The following is a 23,378-nucleotide window of genomic DNA, read 5'->3' on the forward strand; positions in this document are numbered from 1 at the left end:
TGTTTTAGTTTGTTTAACAAGTTTTTAAGTATCAATTACTTCAAGATAAAACATTTTCGAGCTACTTTGTATTTTTACAGCGTTATAGTTAAAAAACAATATCTTTTTCATAAACTTTGTTTAGTTTACAAAAACAAAAGAACAATTTTAGTAACTTAAAAGCAGACAGCAAAGTACAATTGCATTTGTTTAAAAACAAAGTAAATTTTGCAACAATTTTGAAAGTACTAATCAAACAAACTAAATTTAAAAATCTTTACAAGAAGGTAAAAATTATAAAACAAATATAAGAAAGTATTTGCAGAGAGCGATAGTAATAATTAGTAAAAGTTAAAAACTTAAAACATTTACTATATAACAGTAAATATAGATTATGATGAACCATTTATTTTAAAGCAAAAGTGGTAGGTGTAACTTTATATGTTTTATTTCTCAGACACTTAATTATTTAAATAGGTACTACAAAATATACGTTATATTTCTTTAACTTGAGTGTAACAGTAACTTTGTTCAAAACAACACAGAATTATAGGAAATTTATTTAGAAAGCCGACTACTTTTTGGTAGTAATTTAATACAGATAGGGTATTGAGAAAAAACTAAAACAAAAAAAATTATGTAAAATGACTGTTCTTAAAAGTTACTAAAACGTAACTATACATACGGTAATGCTTGAAATATTCAAGATAAAGTACTCAAAATGCAAAATAACTCAATAAACAATAAAACAGCAATTAATAATCCTTTTATAGCTCAAATGCTTTAAAACTTAAAAAAGGAGTTTAAAAAACAAACATAACGCTAACTTAATATTCATTAGTAACATAAAACAGTTACAAGTATTACTAATTGAAACTTAATTGTATTAGTTAAGAGTAAAAGTTTAATTGAAGTTGTTTGAAATAAAACTTTTTATTGGAGTAAGTTGAATGTTTTTTTCTTGAAATGAAATGTGTTAGCTTAGAAAAATACGCAAGTGTTGAATTTACACAAATAAACTAATTTGAATAGATAAATTAGTTCAACTTGCAAACTTTTATTAAAAATGCTATTTTATTTATTTATTAGTAGGTAAACTACTTTTTATATAACTCAAAATATACCACAAAATAAATACAAAACAGTTTGTTAGTTGAAGAAACACAGTTTAGAGTGGAGGCAGGAGAGAGCATTGAAAAAGTACCGAATGTTACGTCATAATTGCATCGCACTGTTACGTCATAAATCGCGGCAAACCCCCGTTCTGGTTGGGTGAGCAGGAATTCCTCTCCTGTTTCATATGAAAACATTAAATAATTGTTTTAAACTAAAATTAAATAACTGAAAACAAAAACTATTTAATCAATATTTAGGTGTAATTTGTAGCCCTTAGTACTATTAGCACACTAACTGATTAAAAAGAATACTGATCCGTAATTAAGAATATACTTTATTTGTAATTTTAAGTTGTTTTCATGATATGCACTTTTTCTATTATTCTTCAGAGTTAATGAAAAAAGTAGTGTTTCAAACACAACCAAATTAAGTTTTTTTTAAAGTATTAAGTTTTTCTAAATAAAATACCAATTAAATTGTTTAAAAGCATCAAAAGTTTGCTTAAAAAGATAAAACGGCTTTTATAGGCATCTTTTATTTATGATTATTATCTAAATATTTAGGTTTTTATTGTATGTAGTAAAAAGAACTAAATTTTAAAAGATATTCTATGCAACCTATGACCAAAGTTTTTAGATTTTAAACATAAATTTTAAGAGTATTTCTCACAATCTACTCTATGCTATTGTTTAAACAGCAAAAAGTCATCTTTAGTGTAAACAACTACTCGTTCATCCGTTGTAATAAATAATAAAATAATAATCTTTTTATCATTCGACAACTTTGCTTATACAATGTAAATGTTAAGTAGATTAATAATTAAAAATAAAAATTATCTTATCAGTCTTTACCGTTGTTTGTACAATCTAACTGATCATTATAACAAATAATACAAAATATACAAAATAACAAATACCTGATCATTCTACAACGTTGTTTGTACAATCTGGCTGATCATTATAATAAATAATACAAAATATACAAATTAACAAATACCTGATCATTCTACATCGTTGTTTGTACAATCTAGCTGATCATTATAACAAATAATACAAAATATACAAAATAACAAATACCTGATCATTCTACAATGTTGTTTGTACAATCTAGCTGATCATTATAATGAATAATACAAAATATACAAAATAACAAATACCTGATCATTCTACAACGTTGTTTGTACAATCTAGCTAATCATTATAATAAATAATACAAAATATACAAAATAACAAATACCTTATCATTCTACAACGTTGTTTGTACAATCTAGCTGATCATTATAATAAATAATACAAAATATACAAAATAACAAATACCTGATCATTCTACATCGTTGTTTGTACAATCTAGCTGTTCATTATAATGAATAATACAAAATATACAAAATAACAAATACCTGATCATTCTACAACGTTGTTTGTACAATCTAGCTGATCATTATAATAAATAATACAAAATATACAAAATAACAAATACCTGATTATTCTACATCGTTGTTTGTACAATCTAGCTGATCATTATAATGAATAATACAAAATAACAAAATAACAAATACCTGATCATTCTACAACGTTGTTTGTACAATCTAGCTGTTCATTATAATAAATAATACAAAATAACAAATACCTGATTATTCGACATCGTTGTTTGTACAATCTAGCTGATCATTATAATAAATAATACAAAATATACAAAATAACAAATACCTGATCATTCTACAACGTTGTTTGTACAATCTGGCTGTTCATTATAATAAATAATACAAAATATACAAAATAACAAATACCTGATCATTCTACAACGTTGTTTGTACAATCTAGCTGATCATTATAATAAATAATACAAAATATACAAAACAACAAATACCTGATCATTCTACAACGTTGTTTGTACAATCTAGCTGTTCATTATAATAAATAATACAAAATATACAAAATAACAAATACCTGATCATTCTACATCGTTGTTTGTACAATCTAGATGTTCATTATAATAAATAATACAAAATATACAAAATAACAAATACCTGATCATTCTACATCGTTGTTTGTACAATCTAGCTGATCATTATAATGAATAATACAAAATATACAAAATAACAAATACCTGATCATTCTACAACGTTGTTTGTACAATCTAGCTGATCATTATAACAAATAATACAAAATATACAAAATAACAAATACCTGATCATTCTACAACGTTGTTTGTACAATCTAGCTGATCATTATAATAAATAATACAAAATATACAAAATAACAAATACCTGATCATTCTACAACGTTGTTTGTACAATCTAGCTGATCATTGTAATGAATAATACAAAATATACAAAATAACAAATACCTGATCATTCTACATCGTTGTTTGTACAATCTAGCTGATCATTATAATAAATAATACAAAATATACAAAATAACAAATACCTTATCATTCTACAACGTTGTTTGTACAATCTAGCTGATCATTGTAATGAATAATACAAAATATACAAAATAACAAATACCTGATCATTCTACAACGTTGTTTGTACAATCTAGCTGATCATTATAATAAATAATACAAAATATACAAAATAACAAACACCTGATCATTCTACAACGTTGTTTGTACAATCTAGCTGTTCATTATAATAAATAACACAAAATATACATAATAACAAATACCTGATCATTCTACATCGTTGTTTGTACAATCTAGCTGTTCATTATAATAAATAATAAAAAATATACAAAATAACAAATACCTGATCATTCTGCAACGTTGTTTGTAAAATCTAGCTGATCATTATAATAAATAATACAAAATATACAAAATAACAAATACCTGATCATTCTACATCGTTGTTTGTACAATCTGGCTGTTCATTATAATAAATAATACAAAATATACAAAATAACAAACACCTGATCATTCTACATCGTTGTTTGTACAACCTAGCTGTTCATTATAATAAATAATATAAAATATACAAAATAACAAATACCTGATCATTCTACATCGTTGTTTGTACAATCTAGCTGATCATTATAATAAATAATACAAAATATACAAAATAACAAATACCTGATCATTCTACAACGTTGTTTGTACAATCTAGCTGATCATTATAATAAATAATACAAAATATACAAAATAACAAATACCTGATCATTCTACAACGTTGTTTGTACAATCTAGCTGTTCAATATAATAAATAATACAAAATATACAAAATAACAAATACCTGATCATTCTACAACGTTGTTTGTACAATCTAGCTGATCATTATAATAAATAATACAAAATATACAAAATAACAAACACCTGATCATTCTACACCGTTGTTTGTACAATCTAGCTGTTCAATATAATAAATAATACAAAATATACAAAATAACAAATACCTGATCATTCTACAACGTTGTTTGTACAATCTAGCTGATCATTATAATAAATAATACAAAATATACAAAATAACAAATACCTTATCATTCTACATCGTTGTTTGTACAATCTAGCTGATCATTTTAATGAATAATACAAAATATACAAAATAACAAATACCTGATCATTCTACATCGTTGATTGTACAATCTGGCTGTTCATTATAATAAATAATAAAAAATATACAAAATAACAAATACCTGATCATTCTACATCGTTGCTTGTACAATCTAGCTGTTCATTATAATAAATAATAAAAAATATACAAAATAACAAATACCTGATCATTCTGCAACGTTGTTTGTACAATCTAGCTGATCATTATAATAAATAATACAAAATATACAAAATAACAAATACCTGATCATTCTGCATCGTTGTTTGTACAATCTAGCTGATCATTATAATAAATATTACAAAATATACAAAATAAAAAATACCTGATCATTCTACAACGTTGTTTGTACAATCTAGCTGATCATTATAATAAATAATACAAAATATACAAAATAACAAATACCTGATCATTCTGCACCGTTGTTTGTACAATCTAGCTGATCATTGTAATGAATAATACAAAATATACAAAATAACAAATACCTGATCATTATACATCGTTGTTTGTACAATCTAGCTGATCATTATAATAAATAATACAAAATATACAAAATAACAAATACCTGATCATTATACATCGTTGTTTGTACAATCTAGCTGATCATTATAATAAATAATACAAAATATACAAAATAACAAATACCTGATCATTATACATCGTTGTTTGTACAATCTAGCTGATCATTGTAATGAATAATACAAAATATACAAAACAACAAACACCTTATCATTCTACTTCGTTGTTTGTACAATCTAGCTGATCATTATAATAAATAATACAAAATATACAAAATAACAAACATCTGATCATTCTACATCGTTGTTTGTATAATCTAGCTGTTCATTATAATGAATAATACAAAATATACAAAATAACAAATACCTGATCATTATACATCGTTGTTTGTACAATCTCGCTGTTCATTATAATAAATAATATAAAATATACAAAATATCAAACACCTGATCATTCTACATCGTTGTTTGTACAATCTAGCTGTTCATTATAATGAATAATACAAAATATACAAAATAACAAACACCTGATCATTCTACATCGTTGTTTGTACAATCTAGCTATTCATTATAATAAATAATACAAAATATACAAAATAACAAATACCTGATCATTCTACATCGTTGTTTGTACAATCTAGATGTTCATTATAATAAATAATACAAAATATACAAAATAACAAATACCTGATCATTCTACAACGTTGTTTGTAAAATCTAGCTGTTCATCATAATAAATAATACAAAATATACAAAATAACAAATACCTGATCATTCTGCACCGTTGTTTGTACAATCTAGCTGATCATTATAATAAATAATACAAAATATACAAAATAACAAATACCTGATCATTCTGCAACGTTGCTTGTACAATCTAGCTGATCATTATAATGAATAATACAAAATATACAAAATAACAAATACCTGATCATTATACATCGTTGTTTGTACAATCTAGCTGATCATTATAATAAATAATACAAAATAACAAAATAACAAATACCTGATCATTCTACAACGTTGCTTGTACAATCTAGCTGATCATTATAATGAATAATACAAAATATACAAAATAACAAATACCTGATCATTATACATCGTTGTTTGTACAATCTAGCTGATCGTTATAATGAATAATACAAAATATACAAAATAACAAATACCTGATCATTCTACATCGTTGTTTGTACAATCTAGCTGTTCATTATAATAAATAATACAAAATATACAAAATAACAAACACCTGATCATTCTACATCGATGTTTGTACAATCTAGCTGTTCATTATAATAAATAATACAAAATATACAAAATAACAAATACCTGATCATTCTACAATGTTGTTTGTACAATCTAGCTGTTCATTATAATAAATAATACAAAATATACAAAATAACAAATACCTGATCATTCTACATCGATGTTTGTACAATCTAGCTGTTCATTATAATAAATAATACAAAATATACAAAATAACAAACATCTGATCATTCTACATCGTTGTTTGTACAATCTAGCTGTTCATTATAATAAATAATACAAAATATACAAAATAACAAACACCTGATCATTCGACATCGTTGTTTGTACAATCTAGCTGTTCATTATAACAAATAATACAAAATATACAAAATAACAAATACCTGATCATTCTACATCGTTGTTTGTACAATCTAGCTGATCATTATAATAAATAATACAAAATATACAAAATAACAAATACCTGATCATTCTACATCGATGTTTGTACAATCTAGCTGTTCATTATAATAAATAATACAAAATATACAAAATAACAAATACCTGATCATTCTACATCGTTGTTTGTACAATCTAGCTGATCATTATAATAAATAATACAAAATATACAAAATAACAAACACCTTATCATTATACAACGTTGTTTGTACAATCTAGCTGTTCATTATAATGAATAATACAAAATATACAAAATAACAAATACCTGATCATTCTACAACGTTGTTTGTACAATCTAGCTGTTCATTATAATAAATAATACAAAATATACAAAATAACAAATACCTGATCATTCTACAACGTTGTTTGTACAATCTAGCTGATCATTATAATAAATAATACAAAATATACAAAATAACAAATACCTGATCATTCGACATCGTTGGTTGTACAATCTAGCTGTTCATTATAATAAATAATACAAAATATACAAAATAACAAATACCTGATCATTCTACATCGTTGTTTGTACAATCTAGCTGTTCATTATAATAAATAATACAAAATATACAAAATAACAAATACCTTATCATTCTACAACGTTGTTTGTACAATCTAGCTGATCATTATAATAAATAATACAAAATATACAAAATAACAAATACCTGATCATTCTGCATCGTTGTTTGTACAATCTAGCTGATCATTATAATAAATAATACAAAATATACAAAATAACAAATACCTGATCATTCTACATCGTTGCTTGCACAATCTAGCTGTTCGTTATAATAAATAATACAAAATATACAAAATAACAAATACCTGATCATTCTACATCGTTGCTTGTACAATCTAGCTGTTCATTATAATAAATAATACAAAATATACAAAACAACAAACACCTTATCATTCTACACCGTTGTTTGTACAATCTAGCTGTTCATTATAATAAATAATACAAAATATACAAAATAACAAACATCTGATCATTCTACATCGTTGTTTGTATAATCTAGCTGTTCATTATAATGATTAATACAAAATATACAAAATAACAAACATCTGATCATTCTGCATCGTTGTTTGTACAATCTATCTGATCATTATAATAAATAATACAAAATATACAAAATAATAAATACCTGATCATTCTACATCGTTGTTTGTACAATCTAGCTGATCATTATAATAAATAATACAAAATATACAAAATAACAAATACCTGATCATTCTACAACGTTGTTTGTACAATCTAGCTGATCATTATAATAAATAATACAAAATATACAAAATAACAAATACCTGATCATTCTACATCGTTGTTTGTACAATCTAGCTGATCATTATAATAAATAATACAAAATATACAAAATAACAAATACCTTATCATTCTACAACTTTGCTTGTACAATCTAGCTGTTCATTATAATAAATAATACAAAATATACAAAATAACAAACATCTGATCATTCTACATCGTTGTTTGTATAATCTAGCTGTTCATTATAATGATTAATACAAAATATACAAAATAACAAACATCTGATCATTCTGCATCGTTGTTTGTACAATCTATCTGATCATTATAATAAATAATACAAAATATACAAAATAATAAATACCTGATCATTCTACATCGTTGTTTGTACAATCTAGCTGATCATTATAATAAATAATACAAAATATACAAAATAACAAATACCTGATCATTCTACAACGTTGTTTGTACAATCTAGCTGATCATTATAATAAATAATACAAAATATACAAAATAACAAATACCTGATCATTCTACATCGTTGTTTGTACAATCTAGCTGATCATTATAATAAATAATACAAAATATACAAAATAACAAATACCTTATCATTCTACAACTTTGCTTGTACAATCTAGCTGTTCATTATAACAAATAATACAAAACAACAAATACCTGATCATTCTACATCGTTGTTTGTACAATCTAGCTGTTCATTATAATAAATAATACAAAATATACAAAATAACAAATACCTGATCATTCTACATCGTTGCTTGTACAATCTAGCTGTTCATTATAATAAATAATACAAAATATACAAAATAACAAATACCTGATCATTCTACAACGTTGTTTGTACAACCTAGCTGTTCATTATAATAAATAATATAAAATATACAAAATAACAAACACCTGATCATTCTACATCGTTGTTTGTACAATCTAGCTGTTCATTATAATAAATAATACAAAATATACAAAACAACAAACACCTTATCATTCTACACCGTTGTTTGTACAATCTAGCTGTTCATTATAATAAATAATACAAAATATACAAAATAACAAACATCTGATCATTCTACATCGTTGTTTGTATAATCTAGCTGTTCATTATAATGATTAATACAAAATATACAAAATAACAAACATCTGATCATTCTGCATCGTTGTTTGTACAATCTATCTGATCATTATAATAAATAATACAAAATATACAAAATAATAAATACCTGATCATTCTACATCGTTGTTTGTACAATCTAGCTGATCATTATAATAAATAATACAAAATATACAAAATAACAAATACCTGATCATTCTACAACGTTGTTTGTACAATCTAGCTGATCATTATAATAAATAATACAAAATATACAAAATAACAAATACCTGATCATTCTACATCGTTGTTTGTACAATCTAGCTGATCATTATAATAAATAATACAAAATATACAAAATAACAAATACCTTATCATTCTACAACTTTGCTTGTACAATCTAGCTGTTCATTATAACAAATAATACAAAACAACAAATACCTGATCATTCTACATCGTTGCTTGTACAATCTAGCTGAAGCCTGCTGTACGTTGTTCACGTTCTTGCTGCTCCAAAGTCTCTCCGCCACTGCGCTCGTTCGCGGCCTGCGCAAGTTGTTTTAAATAACTGTTTTTGTGTGATTTCACAGCAATAAAACAAGTTTAACTGAACAAATATAAAACAAACAAGACACCTTAAAGAAAGTTTGATTTGTCAAAAAACTTTCTAAAAACGAAAAATTATAAGATAATTAAAAAACGTACCAGACTCCTTGGAGAAAGTTTGATTTATCGAAAAACTCCCCAAAAACAACAAAATTTTAGATAAATAAACAACGTATTAGACACCATGGAGAAAGTTTGATTTATCGAAAAACTCCCCAAAAACAAAAATTATTAGATAAATAAAAATCGTACCAGACTCCCTGGAGGAAGTTTGACTTGTCGAAAAATTCTCCCCACATGCAAGCTTCACCTCCGAGGACTCGAGAAGATATCTCCTCATCCTCAATGGCTGCAAAAATAATATTTTTTTTTTCAATAACAGTGATAATAAAAAGAGTTGGGCATTTTCAACAACAAAAAATATATTATAACAAATTTAAGTTGTCCAATGCCTTAACTTTCTACAATTAAAACAACCACAAAGTTGCAATTATGTTTTTAAAGGCTGAGTTTTACTTTTTAAATACTTCTACGATTAACAGCTGTTTATATACCACTTATTTGTTAAATTTTATCCTTAATAGAAGAAACACAGTACAAAAAAATCATATTGTGTTATTTGAAAAAAAACCTGCTTACGAGGTCACCAGCAATTAAAACTTAAAGATTCAAATGAGGACGTTTCAAATTCAATAAAACATCGCAACATCCTTCTTAAACAAAAACATCAAAACTTTTATTTTGCATCTAAAACCAACGATTGAAGCTCAGCGGCTCGAATGAGTACATTTTCGCCCAACTCTCCCCGTACCTCACGTGGTCCAAGTACCACGGGTACGACACTATGACGTCACGCCCCTCCGACGTCATCTGGTGCAGCGTGGTTTCCGGCGTGACCTGGTCCCACACCTGCACTATGGCGTTCTTGAAACCCTGGAAAAATTGAAATGGTGAATAAAAAGTTTTTGTCTCGTACACGCACTCAAGCGTTCTTAAGTAATATTTTTTTTTACTTTTTGATTTTAGATTGAAGGTTTAAAAAATTATTAATCACTGTTACGTTCTTGAAAACCTGTAAAACAGCCATTACTATTTTTTTTATAATTTGTTATTTTATTATAAGTTTCCATCGTGACCTGGTTCCATTTAAGGGGTTCTTAAATCTCTTGTGCAAGCAAATATGCATTGGGTAACTTACTTTTAAATTTAATTTTGACTACATTACGGTATCAGGCTTAGATACCAGCTTTCCCGTTCAGTTATCAGTAAGTTAACTACGTAAACTTTTTCTGTCTGCTTTTGAGTAAAGAAAGAGCTTGTTTAACATGAAACTAATAAAATTAAACACTAATACTTCTTCAGTTGGGTAATAAAATTATACTGCTATGTTTTTACCTATTAAGTTTTTTTTAAGTCTAACTAATACCAAAAACAATTGAAACGTATAAAAATGTACTTCAGCTTCTTGTGCCATAAACTTTGGAAGTTTACCCTGACCTGAAGCCCAAGTTTGAACCACCAGGTACTAGGACCAATTATTCTGAGCGTCTTTTTTTGTCGTTCAACAAATGTTACAATCATATCTTGTCTATTTAAAATTGCACTTGCAATACCTGAAGGCCGAGTTTGAACGCCTCGTGCCACACGATCGGTCTGAAGTTGAGTTTGTCTGCAATTTCAAACATCCGGGACATGTAGACGTTGACCAGGTCCTCAGTGAAGTCGATCTTGTGTTTGTACATGTACCTCTGTATTTCTCTGTTTGTGCTCCTGTGAACAAGTTATTAATAACATTAGATATGTGTGCTTGTACGGTAGACGTGTCTTTATTTTTTATAATTTTTACACTTTTCATATTTAGTTTTAGTATTAGAATTGTGTTTGAACGCATATTATATTTCCCCGTAAGTACTCTGATAGTAATTTAGATTTTCATTTATTTGTGTTAACAATTTTTATGAAGTATCTATTTATTATTACTGTTCTAACCATCTAATCGAATATTCAGAATTTGAACACAATTTTTTTGATACCAATTAAAAAATTAAACTTTGCAAAAAGAAACAAAGTTCTAAAATTCCCCTAACAAGCAACTAACCAACATGAGTGGTCAACTTCGTCGCCGCCCATGTGGATGCAGTTGTCGGGGAAATCCCCTTTCACGGAAGTGAGAAACTGCTCCATGAACTCGTAAGTTGCCTCCCGCGTCGGATTGAACGGACCCCAGTTTGGCGGGTGGGCTGGATGGCGGGAAATTTGTTTTATTGAAAAACACAAACAAGTATGAGCTTTGAGTTGCAACATTTTTTTATCGAAAGCTAAGTATACATGTACAGTTCAAACAACAGAATAATGTTACACAAAAGTAAAATAAAAAAACGAAAATAAGAACTATTTTTAATATTAATTGATAACAGTAGAATTAAAAATACTTCAGAGTAAAGAGTATAAAAATTAAAAGCATTTGTGTTGCAATAATTTATAGAAAGTTTTTGTCATACTTTTTTCATTTTTTATTTCAACTGCTCACAATTATTTTAACGTTGATATATTTTTATTAACCTATCTCTCTCTACTAAAAAGATTTTCGATTCGATATTGACTTCAAAAAAAAAAACTAAACAAGCAGCTATGCCCAACATTTGACAAAAACAATCTCCAATTATTTATTGTTTCAGCAGAAACTATCGTCCGCTTATTTCATACCAACTATTAAACAACATATGTCTATATTACTATCTTCATCAACTAACAGTTGCTGTTGCAAGGGGTCAGCAGATCCGGATGGCTCCTGCCCCACGACAGGGTGTGACCAGGGGTATCGAACTCGGGAATTACCCTGATGCCGCGCAGCGACGCGTAACCGACTATTTCTCTGACGTCATCAGGAGTGTAGACGAACTTGAACGGATGGTACGAGCCCTGTTTGTTTATTTTAATTTCTATTTTATTATCAGTCATACCTGCTTTTGCATTGTATTAAGATACTAGTTTGTTGTCAACTATTTTTTATCAACTGTTATTTGTTTACTTGAGTTGAGATGTGCCAACTGTTGAGCATAGTAACAGCCATGTTGGTGGGCGAATATAAAGTTTTAGTTACTTAACTGTTATGCCTCAACTGTTATGTTTATCAATTTTTATGCCATGTTTTTGCTTGCTAGTTATATTACTTTTTTTTTTCGTTTAAAAGCTAATTCACTCAGTTGAACTTTCAGTTTTGATATTTTTAAAGTAGTTTTTTACGTAAATTGCTGAAAATTTTTAGCATGTTAGATAATTCAAATTTAGCTTAAGTTTTTAACAACTCGCAAACAAAAATGTTATTAGACTTCGATAAACTTTAGCAACTTTTTTTATGTGAGAATTTTCGTATTTTCCAGGAAATTACAAACATGCACACAAGTGTAAAACTAAAAATAATACAAACATACCATGTAAGCGAGTTCGGGAAAGTCTTTGTTGAAGTAGGAGAAAGACTGGTCGTCGACCATGTGCCAGTGAAGTACATTCATTTTGTTGTATGACATCGCATCCTGGTGATGAATTAACGATAAGTATCTTTTTTTAAGTAGTTCTAATGATTAATTGAAACGTATATTACCTTAAAAACCAGTCTTTACAGAATATTTAGATTTTTTCAGCTATTATTATAGTTTATGACCTTGGTATTTTTATAACAACAGACTTTTAAGGTCAAGTGAAGTTAAAAATGTAAGTCTAAAGTTTTAATACATAAGAATTTGTTATTATTTTATCAAGTATCTGTTTTTTTTTTTCGTTTACTTTTTTATACAAAAGAGTTTATTACATAACTACTTATAGACGAACCAAATTTTTCAGTATGACATCTTTAGGTAAGAAATGCCTGGCAGTGTCAATCAGCAAGCCTCTGTGTTTGAATCGAGGGTAATCAACTATCGTCGTTTCGTACAATACTATCTAAAAATATTAAACATAATACTCTACACTAGTTGTTTACAGTGTTTTGTGCTAAGATTGACTAGTTTATACAATACTAAGTATATATTGTTGTTTAACAATGTAAATAAAATAAAGTAACTGTATGTAACATTATTGTTTTAAACTGACTAGCTCATACAACACTGTTTGATGGTTGGCCCAAATTTAATAGCCAAAACTTTTACATATAACATATAAACAAGTAATTAGACAACTAAAATAAATAAAAACAAACTAACTTCTCCTCTGCTTGTCCTCCATATGAGCTGCGAAAATGTTTCCAATCCTAAAAGTTTTAGTTTAATAATCGATCAAGTATGTGATTATATCTTTGATAAAGTTAAATAGGAATATAGTAAAAAAAACTTTCAGTGTGTCAAACACTGTATTTGCTAATTTTTTAAAGTTTACATAAATGTTACAGCTTAATTGTTTCAAAACAATAAAAATACTTAGTTATAGTTTATTAAGCTAAATAAACCCATTAAAATTGATTTTTTTAGCGCAAATAACGTTATATAACTATGTTTTTAAAATCAATCTTTATTGGTCTATTTAATTGTAGTTTGAAAATAAACGCTGCTAAAATTGAAAATGTACTTAAAATTGCTAAATCCTGTTCAGAATAATTGATTAGTTTACGCTGTTGAGCAACTTAACTAAACTTTTTGTTTGTTTTTAGATTTTTATTGTTTTAACGTTTGTAAAACTAAACACAATAGAACATGTTAAAGCTAGTTGGTAAAATGTTTTTTTTTTTTGGTTTTGTAACTTTTTAAACTTTTTACAGGATTGTTTTGTGTAAAACTAATGTTAAAGAAAATTTAATTGTGGAATAAATTTTACTGGGGTCTACTAACCATATCTTTCACAGATAAACTATTTTTACTTGTAGCTTATTTATATCATTTTTAATTTTTAAATTTAAATATTTAGTAAACTAGTGTGAACTATATTTCATTTCTTGTTTGTTTCAACTTATTTCCCTACAATACTTCAAATGACTCAATAAACTTTTTTTACACTGTTTGAAAAAACTTCAGTCTAAAAATTTATTAAACCTAACATTCGTAAAACTTGACAAGTCAAAATATTTTGAAAATCGCATTTATTATTTATGCTGGTAGAATTACTTGAAGCTGATCTTTTATAAAATGTTTTGATTTCTTGACTTGAAAGACGGGTTAGTCATACTCGGTAAAAAGCTTCATAAATAATTAATGGTGTATATCGTATTTCCTTCAAAATATTTTTGAAAACGTCAAGAAAACAAAAGATTGACTGAGAGTTTATATAAAAGTTCGAATAATGGAGAAAATAAAAACAGAGTTTATACAAAAATACTTCTGCTTTAAATGCAGAGAAAATAAAAACAAATCTCAGCATCATACAAAAACCCTTTTATGTAATTCAACTGTAATTTAGATTTTCTAAGATTAAAATGCGCATTATTTGTAATCTGAAAGAGATTTTCTTCCGTATAATGGATATGTAAATATTTAATTTTTCAAAAAAAAGTCTAACACATGTTTGTTTTTCATATTTTGAAATAGAATTTTTTGTTTACAGAAACTTTAGTTAATGCATTAACAACATTAATAAAAACTTTTGTTCAACTCTATGTATTATTATATTGAAAACAACGTAGTTATTGTCTTTTTTTTTTGATTGTTAAAAAACTTTGTTCAATTATTCTTAATAATTACTATACTGACTTAATTTAAATTCGTGTTAAAACATATAAATTTAGTTTTCTACTTTTAATTTGCACATTTTTTGTTTTTACAAAGTACCTTTTGCCAATTATATAAAGCTAAATATTTTATTTCTTTTTTTTGTTAGCTTTTACACTTATCATAATTAACGACACTATGGTTTAATATATTACTTTGCAAAGTTTTCATTTAATTAAAAGTAATAACTTTAAAATAGAAATCGACTAAAATATACAAAAAAGATAGTATTTGAGAAGTATTTTTCTAAACTTATGCACTTTAAATTCAGTTTAATTTAAAAGTTAGTTATCTACTTACCTCGAACCATTCCCCATACACTCTTTGCTTCAATATAAATTCTTTCAGGATTAGCTACAATCCTATCTGTTTTAAATTATGATATTTCAATAAACGAAAAATCATTAAAAAGTTTATATGTTTTCAGTGTTTAATTTTTTTTATTCAAAAACTAAAAGTCGGTAATTCTGCATAAGTTTATGTATATAAGTTAATAAAAAAACTTATACATTTTTATAGAGCATCGAAAATTTTATCTTTTAAACCAAAAACTACTATATGTTATAAAAATTTCAATGTAATTAAAAATGTAATAAAACAAACAAGACTCATCCATATCGAGATGCGGTAGCTTCTCACATTCCTTCCCGGTCACAACAATTTCCACTTCGAACAAATCAGTCGATTTTGAAATAAGCGGTCGGTCGGGCGAGCTGAACTGAATCAATTGTATTTTTTTCAGTAATCTATGTTATTTGTTTGTTTGATAAAAAGATATTTAAACTTTTAAAATCTTTTTTTTGTTTTTTGTACTAGTTTTTATGAGTAATCTAATTGGTTTAGTTTTTAGAAAAAAAAAATTTAATAAGTTATATACAGTATAAAAGTTTGAAATACTGTTTAATAGTTTAAGTTAAGTTTTAAAGGTATTTTAACAGTTAATCTTATATTATGTTTTATTGTTTTCTAGTTTGAATGATACCTTTAAAAAGTATTAATCACCAGTAATTTAAAGCAAATGTAATAACTAAAATCTTTAATTTAGATCATTTAAATGAAACAAACGATAAAAGTTCATAAGAATGCTTATAATGTATAAACTTATGAATATTTTTCTAATAACAGCTTGAAGTCATTCAGTAAAATAGTTTTTACAAATCAAGGCTACTATGTTAAAACTAAAACGAAATAATACTGCGAACAATTCAAAAAAAGTGAAAAAAAGTTTAATAGTATTGTTGGTATAATCTAAATGTCTTAAGTAAAAACAAAATGTGTGTACAAACGGAACTTGAAAACCAGTTTTACAAGTAATAATGATCTTGATAATTACACGGCTCGTTAATTTCTTACTACGAAAAATATTTCAATGCCTGAATAAGTTTTAATCTAAATTGAAAAAATTCACAGTTGTAGTTAAAATTATCTTAAAACAAACTAAACACTATGAAGTTTGTTTTTAAAGTTTAAAAAAATTGTTTAATTGCTGCTTGTAAAATAAAATTATTTTTTAACAAAGCTTCAGCAGTGTGTTTTGCTCAAAAAGTTTTAATTAAAGTACTAATTAAATGTTTAACTTATGATTGTTGTTTTACCATACAAAGTATTAGATTTTAAACAAAAAAGCTATAAATTTTGATTAAACTAATTAAAGTTCTGTTAGAATCAACACTAAAAATTTAAAATATATTAATAATTTATATTTTTACCTAATTAAAATTTTCTAAATGTCTATATTTACAACGAATTTGTTTTTTGAAATTTTAAATATACTACTTACTTTAAATTTTTATTGTTAAAGAGTAAGTTAAATTAATATTGTAAAAATACCGAAAAGTTATGAATGTTAATTTTAAATACTTTTGAAAAACTATTTATAAAGTTGACAAATTTCTTAGCTTAATAGTCTAAAGCTCATATAAGCTTTAAAGTATATGTTTCTTGTGAAAAATATTATAATCTAAACAAAATTTAATATTTCAGTTTAGCTTCATAAATAATTAAAAGTGAAATATGGTAAAAAAAACTACAAGTATTGTTTTTCTAAAAATATTTATACCTAAAAAATAAAATCGTTGTGATTCATAATCAAACTTTAACTATAAAATTTTTAAAAGCGATTTGAAAGAATTTTAACAATTATGCACATAAAAAAATACTTTTTTTTAAAGTGTTTACAACTACACTAAACGCATTATATAAAAGTTAATAACAATAACTAGTATAAACTGCAGCACAAAACTAAATGTTTTTAAACTTCCCATTTTATCAATGAAAACTTCAAACCTCATCGGTAATTATATTTTTATACCGCTCTATGGCGCTATCCACTACGTCACACTTGAGTGATTCCGGATTGTAAATGAACTCTAGTAACCCCAATTTCAAACCGACCAACTGCAATAAAGTTTGCTCTTTAATTATGCTTTTATAGTTTATATAAGCAGGTAACTTTACTTTATCGTGTTAAATTAATTCAAGTTGTGATTTTAAGTCTACCATGTTTTTAAAACAGTTACTTTATTTGATGCGACCAAATGCAATACAATGTACTACTTTGCTTTATATTATACAAAGTGAAATAAGTGTACAATTAACTGTGTCAAACTAAATTGTAGTCTGAAGTAGTAATGGCAACATTTTAAACATTTGAGTATAATTTAAAATTTACTGTACATATAATAAGCTTACTTACAATTTTGAAATAAATTAAAGTGTTCAAATATAATTTGCTTCTTCACCTACGATTTATTCAAGTAGGAAGTTGATAGTTGAAGTGTTTAGTTTTGCATTAATAAATCGCTGCAGTCTTAAGTAGTGTTTGTAACACTTTAAGTACTTAACTATAATTTTTTAAACATACTAATAAGTTAAATTTTAACACTAAACTAAATTCGCCACTTAACGTTTGCCGAGTTTGCATAAGTAGGAAATTTAATAATTATAATTTAGTAATTTAAGTGTTTACTTTAACACCGGTTGCCTTTATATTAGTTTTGCAATTAGTATTACACTTCCTGCCAATTAACTTGATCAAAGCTTTATTGAAAATTTAGATTTACTTGAAATTGAAGTTTTAGACTTCAAATATTTTTACAAACATTCTAACTAACGTGTCGCAGCACAAATTCAAATATAATTACATGCTTAAAGTTAACTTACTGCTTAAATTAAGTTCGTTTGCTTTATAAATGGAGCTTTATAAAGTAGGTATTTGATGTCCACTATAGTTTCAAATAGTTTTTGTCATAAACTTTTATTGAATATGTTTATTTTGACGGGTGTATTTTTTAAACTCAACATTTCTATATAAAGTTTAAAATCTAACACTTTTTCAAACAAAACTTTTAACAGACTAACACTAAAAAGTGACAGTTTTGATTACAAACTTAATATCAATAATAATTAAAAAAGAGTTTAATACAATTACGTATTACTTCCTTACAATGTAATTCGCAGTCGTCTCAAAAACTTACTGTAACCTTTTAAGTAAACCATTGCTAGTACATGTGTTTATTGAAGTGTTAACACTTTTCTTATTTAGTTTTAAAAACTTTACTAAAACCTAAAAGTATTCATACCAAAAACAGTTAAAAAAGGGAAGTTAAAAGAGCATAGTATTTTGAAAACTACAAGTTTCTGAACAAGAACTCTGACACGTCAAGTTCTTTGTTTGAAAAGTAAACAAACATACCGACTTACAAACAAACTTTTGTTTTTAAACAAAGCAATTTAATTGATTTGAACAATCTTAAGAAACAAAGTAAGTAGTTGTTAGAGTTTTTAAGGCTCCACATGAAAGTAACAAACTATTAAGAGTAAATACTTTAAAATTTTAAGTATTTGTAAGTAGTCATTTTGAATGTTTTTTGACAATAAGAAAACCTTGAAGCTATTATGGTTAGCTTAAAATGTAAGCAGACAAGTAATTAATTGTTTTAAGTATAAAAGTTGTTTGCGGTTCGAAAACCCTATTTTGCTTTTGTTTTCATTACAAACTGGATTTGATGAAATTAAATAGTTTGAAAAATTTAAAACAGAGTTTCTTTTTTTGCACGTTATAAACTAAATCAATTTTGTGGTTTTTTAGTTTAAATATTTGGATATTGAAATTAATAAACTTCAAAACTAGTTTGGTTTACACTGCAGTTTAAAATTGAGATAAGTAATTAAAAATCTAAACTCATTTAACTTTATTCTTTTACAATCTTTTAATACCGTCAAATCTGTTTTTTAAGTCTTTTTAACTATTTAATTTTTTGTTATATCGTTTTATACTAACATGTACATCAACTAATACTATTAACAAACTAAAAATGGTTTTTGATCTTATTTTTATTAAAATTATATGTTTGCTTGATTTTTAATGATAAAGTTAGCCTTTTTTATAATAAAAACTTATTAATACCAATAAATAACTTTTTTAAACAGTTTCACGATTAACTGTTTTGCTATTTTACTAAGTAGTTGCAGTTATTAAATTAGTAGAAGTTTTTGATATAATCAACTAATTTAAAATAACTTATTAAGTCGGAAAACCATCATTATTTTATGAGTTGAGAACAATCTTTCTAAAATAACTAATCAGTTATTAAAGCTTAGTTAAAGCATTCTTATTTATATTAACTGTTTCACCTTGAAAAATCAAATCAATAAAGTCAGCACGAGAAAATTTTTATTTAGAGTAAGAAAAGTAATTATTCAAGAATTTTGTTTTAAAACAAAACAACTTGTATTGATTGCAAACAATCTTGAAGAACAGAGTAAGTGCTACTTAAAATTCAAAAATTTCCACAAAAAAGAAGCAAATCAGTGAGAGTAAATACTTGTAAGTCTGAAGTATTTGTAAGTGGTCATTTTAGTGGATTTTTAACAAAAAAAAATAATTCGAAACTACTATGGTTTGCTAAAGCGTAAATAGACAAGTTATTATTTGTTTTACGGAATTAGAATTGGATAGTGGCTAAAAAAATAAAAAAACATTTTTTTTGCTAACTTTTTATAGGAAACATAATATTCTTTGAAAAATTTTCATATATAGAAATGATTTGGTCATTCAAACTAGTGATGGTCGTAATTGATTTGATTTGCACCGTATGTTAAAATTTAAATCGCTTTTAAATACCTTAGGATATTTGAGTTTTAACTGAAATAAAACAGCTAAGTAGTAGAAACTTTAAAGTATCATAAAATTTAATTTGTTAAGACATACTTTCAAATATAGTAAAGATACTAGCTAACTAAAATTTGATTTTATGTTTTTATGATAAAACGCTAAACTTCAAAAATCTTATAATAACTTTTTTTATAACTAAACAACACAATACTAGTAGATGTAGACAATTAACCATTAGTTGTACTTATTAATTGTACAAACAATTGAAGAGTGCGTATACAATATAAACATTTACTCAAACGATAGAAGTAATTGATAAAAAGTTACAAAATGTTTATAATTTTCCTGTAAAATATGGCTAAAGTAAATATTTAAGCCAAACAATTAGGTTGTGTATAAAATCAAATAATAATCCGGTAGAAAAACAAACAAAGTAATGATTAAAGTGTTTAAATATCAAACATGGTTTTTGCACGTTTAAAATTTACTTTGAACATTTAAATGCAGAACTAACAAGTTTTTCAACATTTTTTAAAAACCAAATTTCTTATTATACATATATATATACTGAACCATGACGAATAAACTAATCCCTTGGTAAATGTGTGTTTTAAGAAAAAGTATTAGGTTGTTTAACGTATTTTATACTTTAGCGAGTTTCAGTTGTAACGTTTTTGTTCATTTAGCTACAATAAACATAAAACACTATAACTTTTTATTTCTAATTAATGCAAGCGATGCAACTTAAATCAAACAAAACTTTTGGTTTACTGTAAAAAAATTTCTTAGCACTTTAAAACACAAAATTAACAAAGCAGCTGTGATATGAATGTAACAGAAGATTTCCAATTTCCCGAAATAATTTTCAAACTTAAGACAAAAAGTTAAACACAACGTTTTTTTTATATTTTAAATAAGGTGTCGAAAAACATCTAAAGTATACCACAATCTTTTCCTCACAGACTTAACTTTATATTTATTTTTACAAACTCTATACAAAGGCTACATAATACCTCGGTTTATTTTCTCAGTCAACCTGAAAACCCAATAAACCTAGGTTTTCAAAAAAACTTGTTTTTTTGAATATATAAGTATTATACTAATTATGTTTTTACTTTGTTTTAAACAGTTTAAACTTTTTCTGTTATTTTTATTTGATTTATTTCGTTATTTGTCTTTCTGTTTAAGTGGCCTAGGTTTTGGTGCCTAGGACAATAATCTTACAATAATAGTAAAATAAACCACAACTTTATAAATTAAACTTATCGCAAACCTTACAATATTAAACTTGCACCAAAGTTTAATAAACAAATTAAATTGTAGCAAACCTAGTAGTATATATGTATACAAATGCATATATTAAATACTTTATGAAAAGTTCTGGTCGACAGGGCTCTACAAATTGAATTGGAGCTAAATATTTATTTGATTATATAAAAAACAATAGTTTAGACAGCTGTTTCGTACATGAAATATAAAACTTCATACACTCCTCAGTAAGCTAGAGTTTATTACAATGTTAAACAGGAATTTAGAGTTTGAAAATTTTTATAATAATTTTGACGTAGTAATAACAGATAGAGTTTATTGTACAGTAAGCTGAGTTTGAAAAAATTTTGTCGAGCACTATCGACCAGGACTTTTCATAAAATGTTTAATATGTATAAATATATATATATAATAAGGTTTATTTTAAGATGTAAAACTCGAGTCCTTTGAGTTTTACATCTTTAAATAAACCTTATTATTTATAAAGCCCTTAAGGTGGGCTCAGTGTTAAAAAATTAAATTTATTAAGTTAAATAACTTAATTCTATATATATATATATTTATTTATTTATTTATATCCATTTATATATCAGTATATTTAATATTTTTGTTTTTAAATCTTAACTCAGTCATCAAACCTTGTTCTTAACGTTCTGCTGGTTCTGGGGCTGCGGCCACACCAGCCCCCGGGGCCTCGTCCCGTCCAAGGCGGTCCACGCGGAGTTCGGGTTGTAGTGCTGCGGGTGTATTCTCGTGAGCGGGGAATCCCTGGACAGGTTGGCAACCACCCAATCGGGGTACAGCTTCGTTGTCGTCGTTGTGTCGATTGCTTTGAGTTGGGTTTTTTTTTAATTTTTTTTACAATTTGAAAACTAAAGCGACTTTTGTTTAAAAGAGTTTGCACTAAATGTTCTAATGATGTATTTATTATATAAATGATCAATTATGGAAAATATTGTTTAAAAAAAAACTTAGTTTTAAGCTGGGACTCAACAAGATTTTTGACTTGCTTTAAAAAAGTGTGTTTGTTTAACTCACTAATGTTTTACTTAATACTAAATGCAATGTTAACATTCAATCTTGCTAAAAAATTGGTATAAATTAATTTTATGTCTACTTGACTTTTAATAGTAAATTACAAAATACTTATAAAAGGAAGCTTTTTTAATTTGCCAACCATTAACTTTACTGTCTGCAATCAACCGTGCAAACGTTAAAGTATATATTGCTAAAGTTTAGTTTTTTTTTAAACCAACCTTTAACATTGTCTGTTATGACGTCATAGTTGGGCTGAACGTAGTCGCGCTTGCGACGCGACGAGGGTCCGAGGAAGATGAAGAGGTTGAGGAGAAACAGCAAGCAGAAGAGGAGAAACAGCACCTTGCGCTTCCTGAACAAGATCTTCATGAGATCTTCCACTTGATCTTTCATTTTTTTGTTTTGTTATTATTACTATTTATTATTTGTAGT

At 26.0% G+C, this 23,378-nt stretch overlaps 1 protein-coding gene across 1 annotated transcript; it reads right to left on the bottom strand.

The window, feature by feature from the left end:
* Window positions 1-302: 302 nt before the first annotated feature.
* On the bottom strand, window positions 303-23,378 carry LOC145840407 (beta-hexosaminidase subunit beta-like). Its single transcript, XM_082947658.1, has 15 exons — window positions 23,165-23,378; window positions 22,547-22,737; window positions 17,810-17,920; window positions 16,127-16,241; window positions 15,824-15,889; window positions 14,030-14,076; window positions 13,659-13,769; window positions 13,262-13,363; window positions 12,581-12,749; window positions 11,926-12,067; window positions 11,441-11,597; window positions 10,586-10,760; window positions 10,080-10,176; window positions 9,663-9,767; window positions 303-1,270 (listed from the first exon to the last, which is right to left on the bottom strand). The coding sequence occupies exons 1-15, from the start codon at window positions 23,337-23,339 to the stop codon at window positions 1,219-1,221; spliced, it is 1,815 nt and encodes a 604-aa protein (XP_082803784.1). The 5' UTR covers window positions 23,340-23,378; the 3' UTR covers window positions 303-1,218.

This window comes from Thalia democratica, chromosome 7 (genome assembly GCF_965202585.1).
Source record: "Thalia democratica chromosome 7, ktThaDemo2.hap1.1, whole genome shotgun sequence".
NCBI classification, from domain to species: domain Eukaryota; kingdom Metazoa; phylum Chordata; class Thaliacea; order Salpida; family Salpidae; genus Thalia; species Thalia democratica.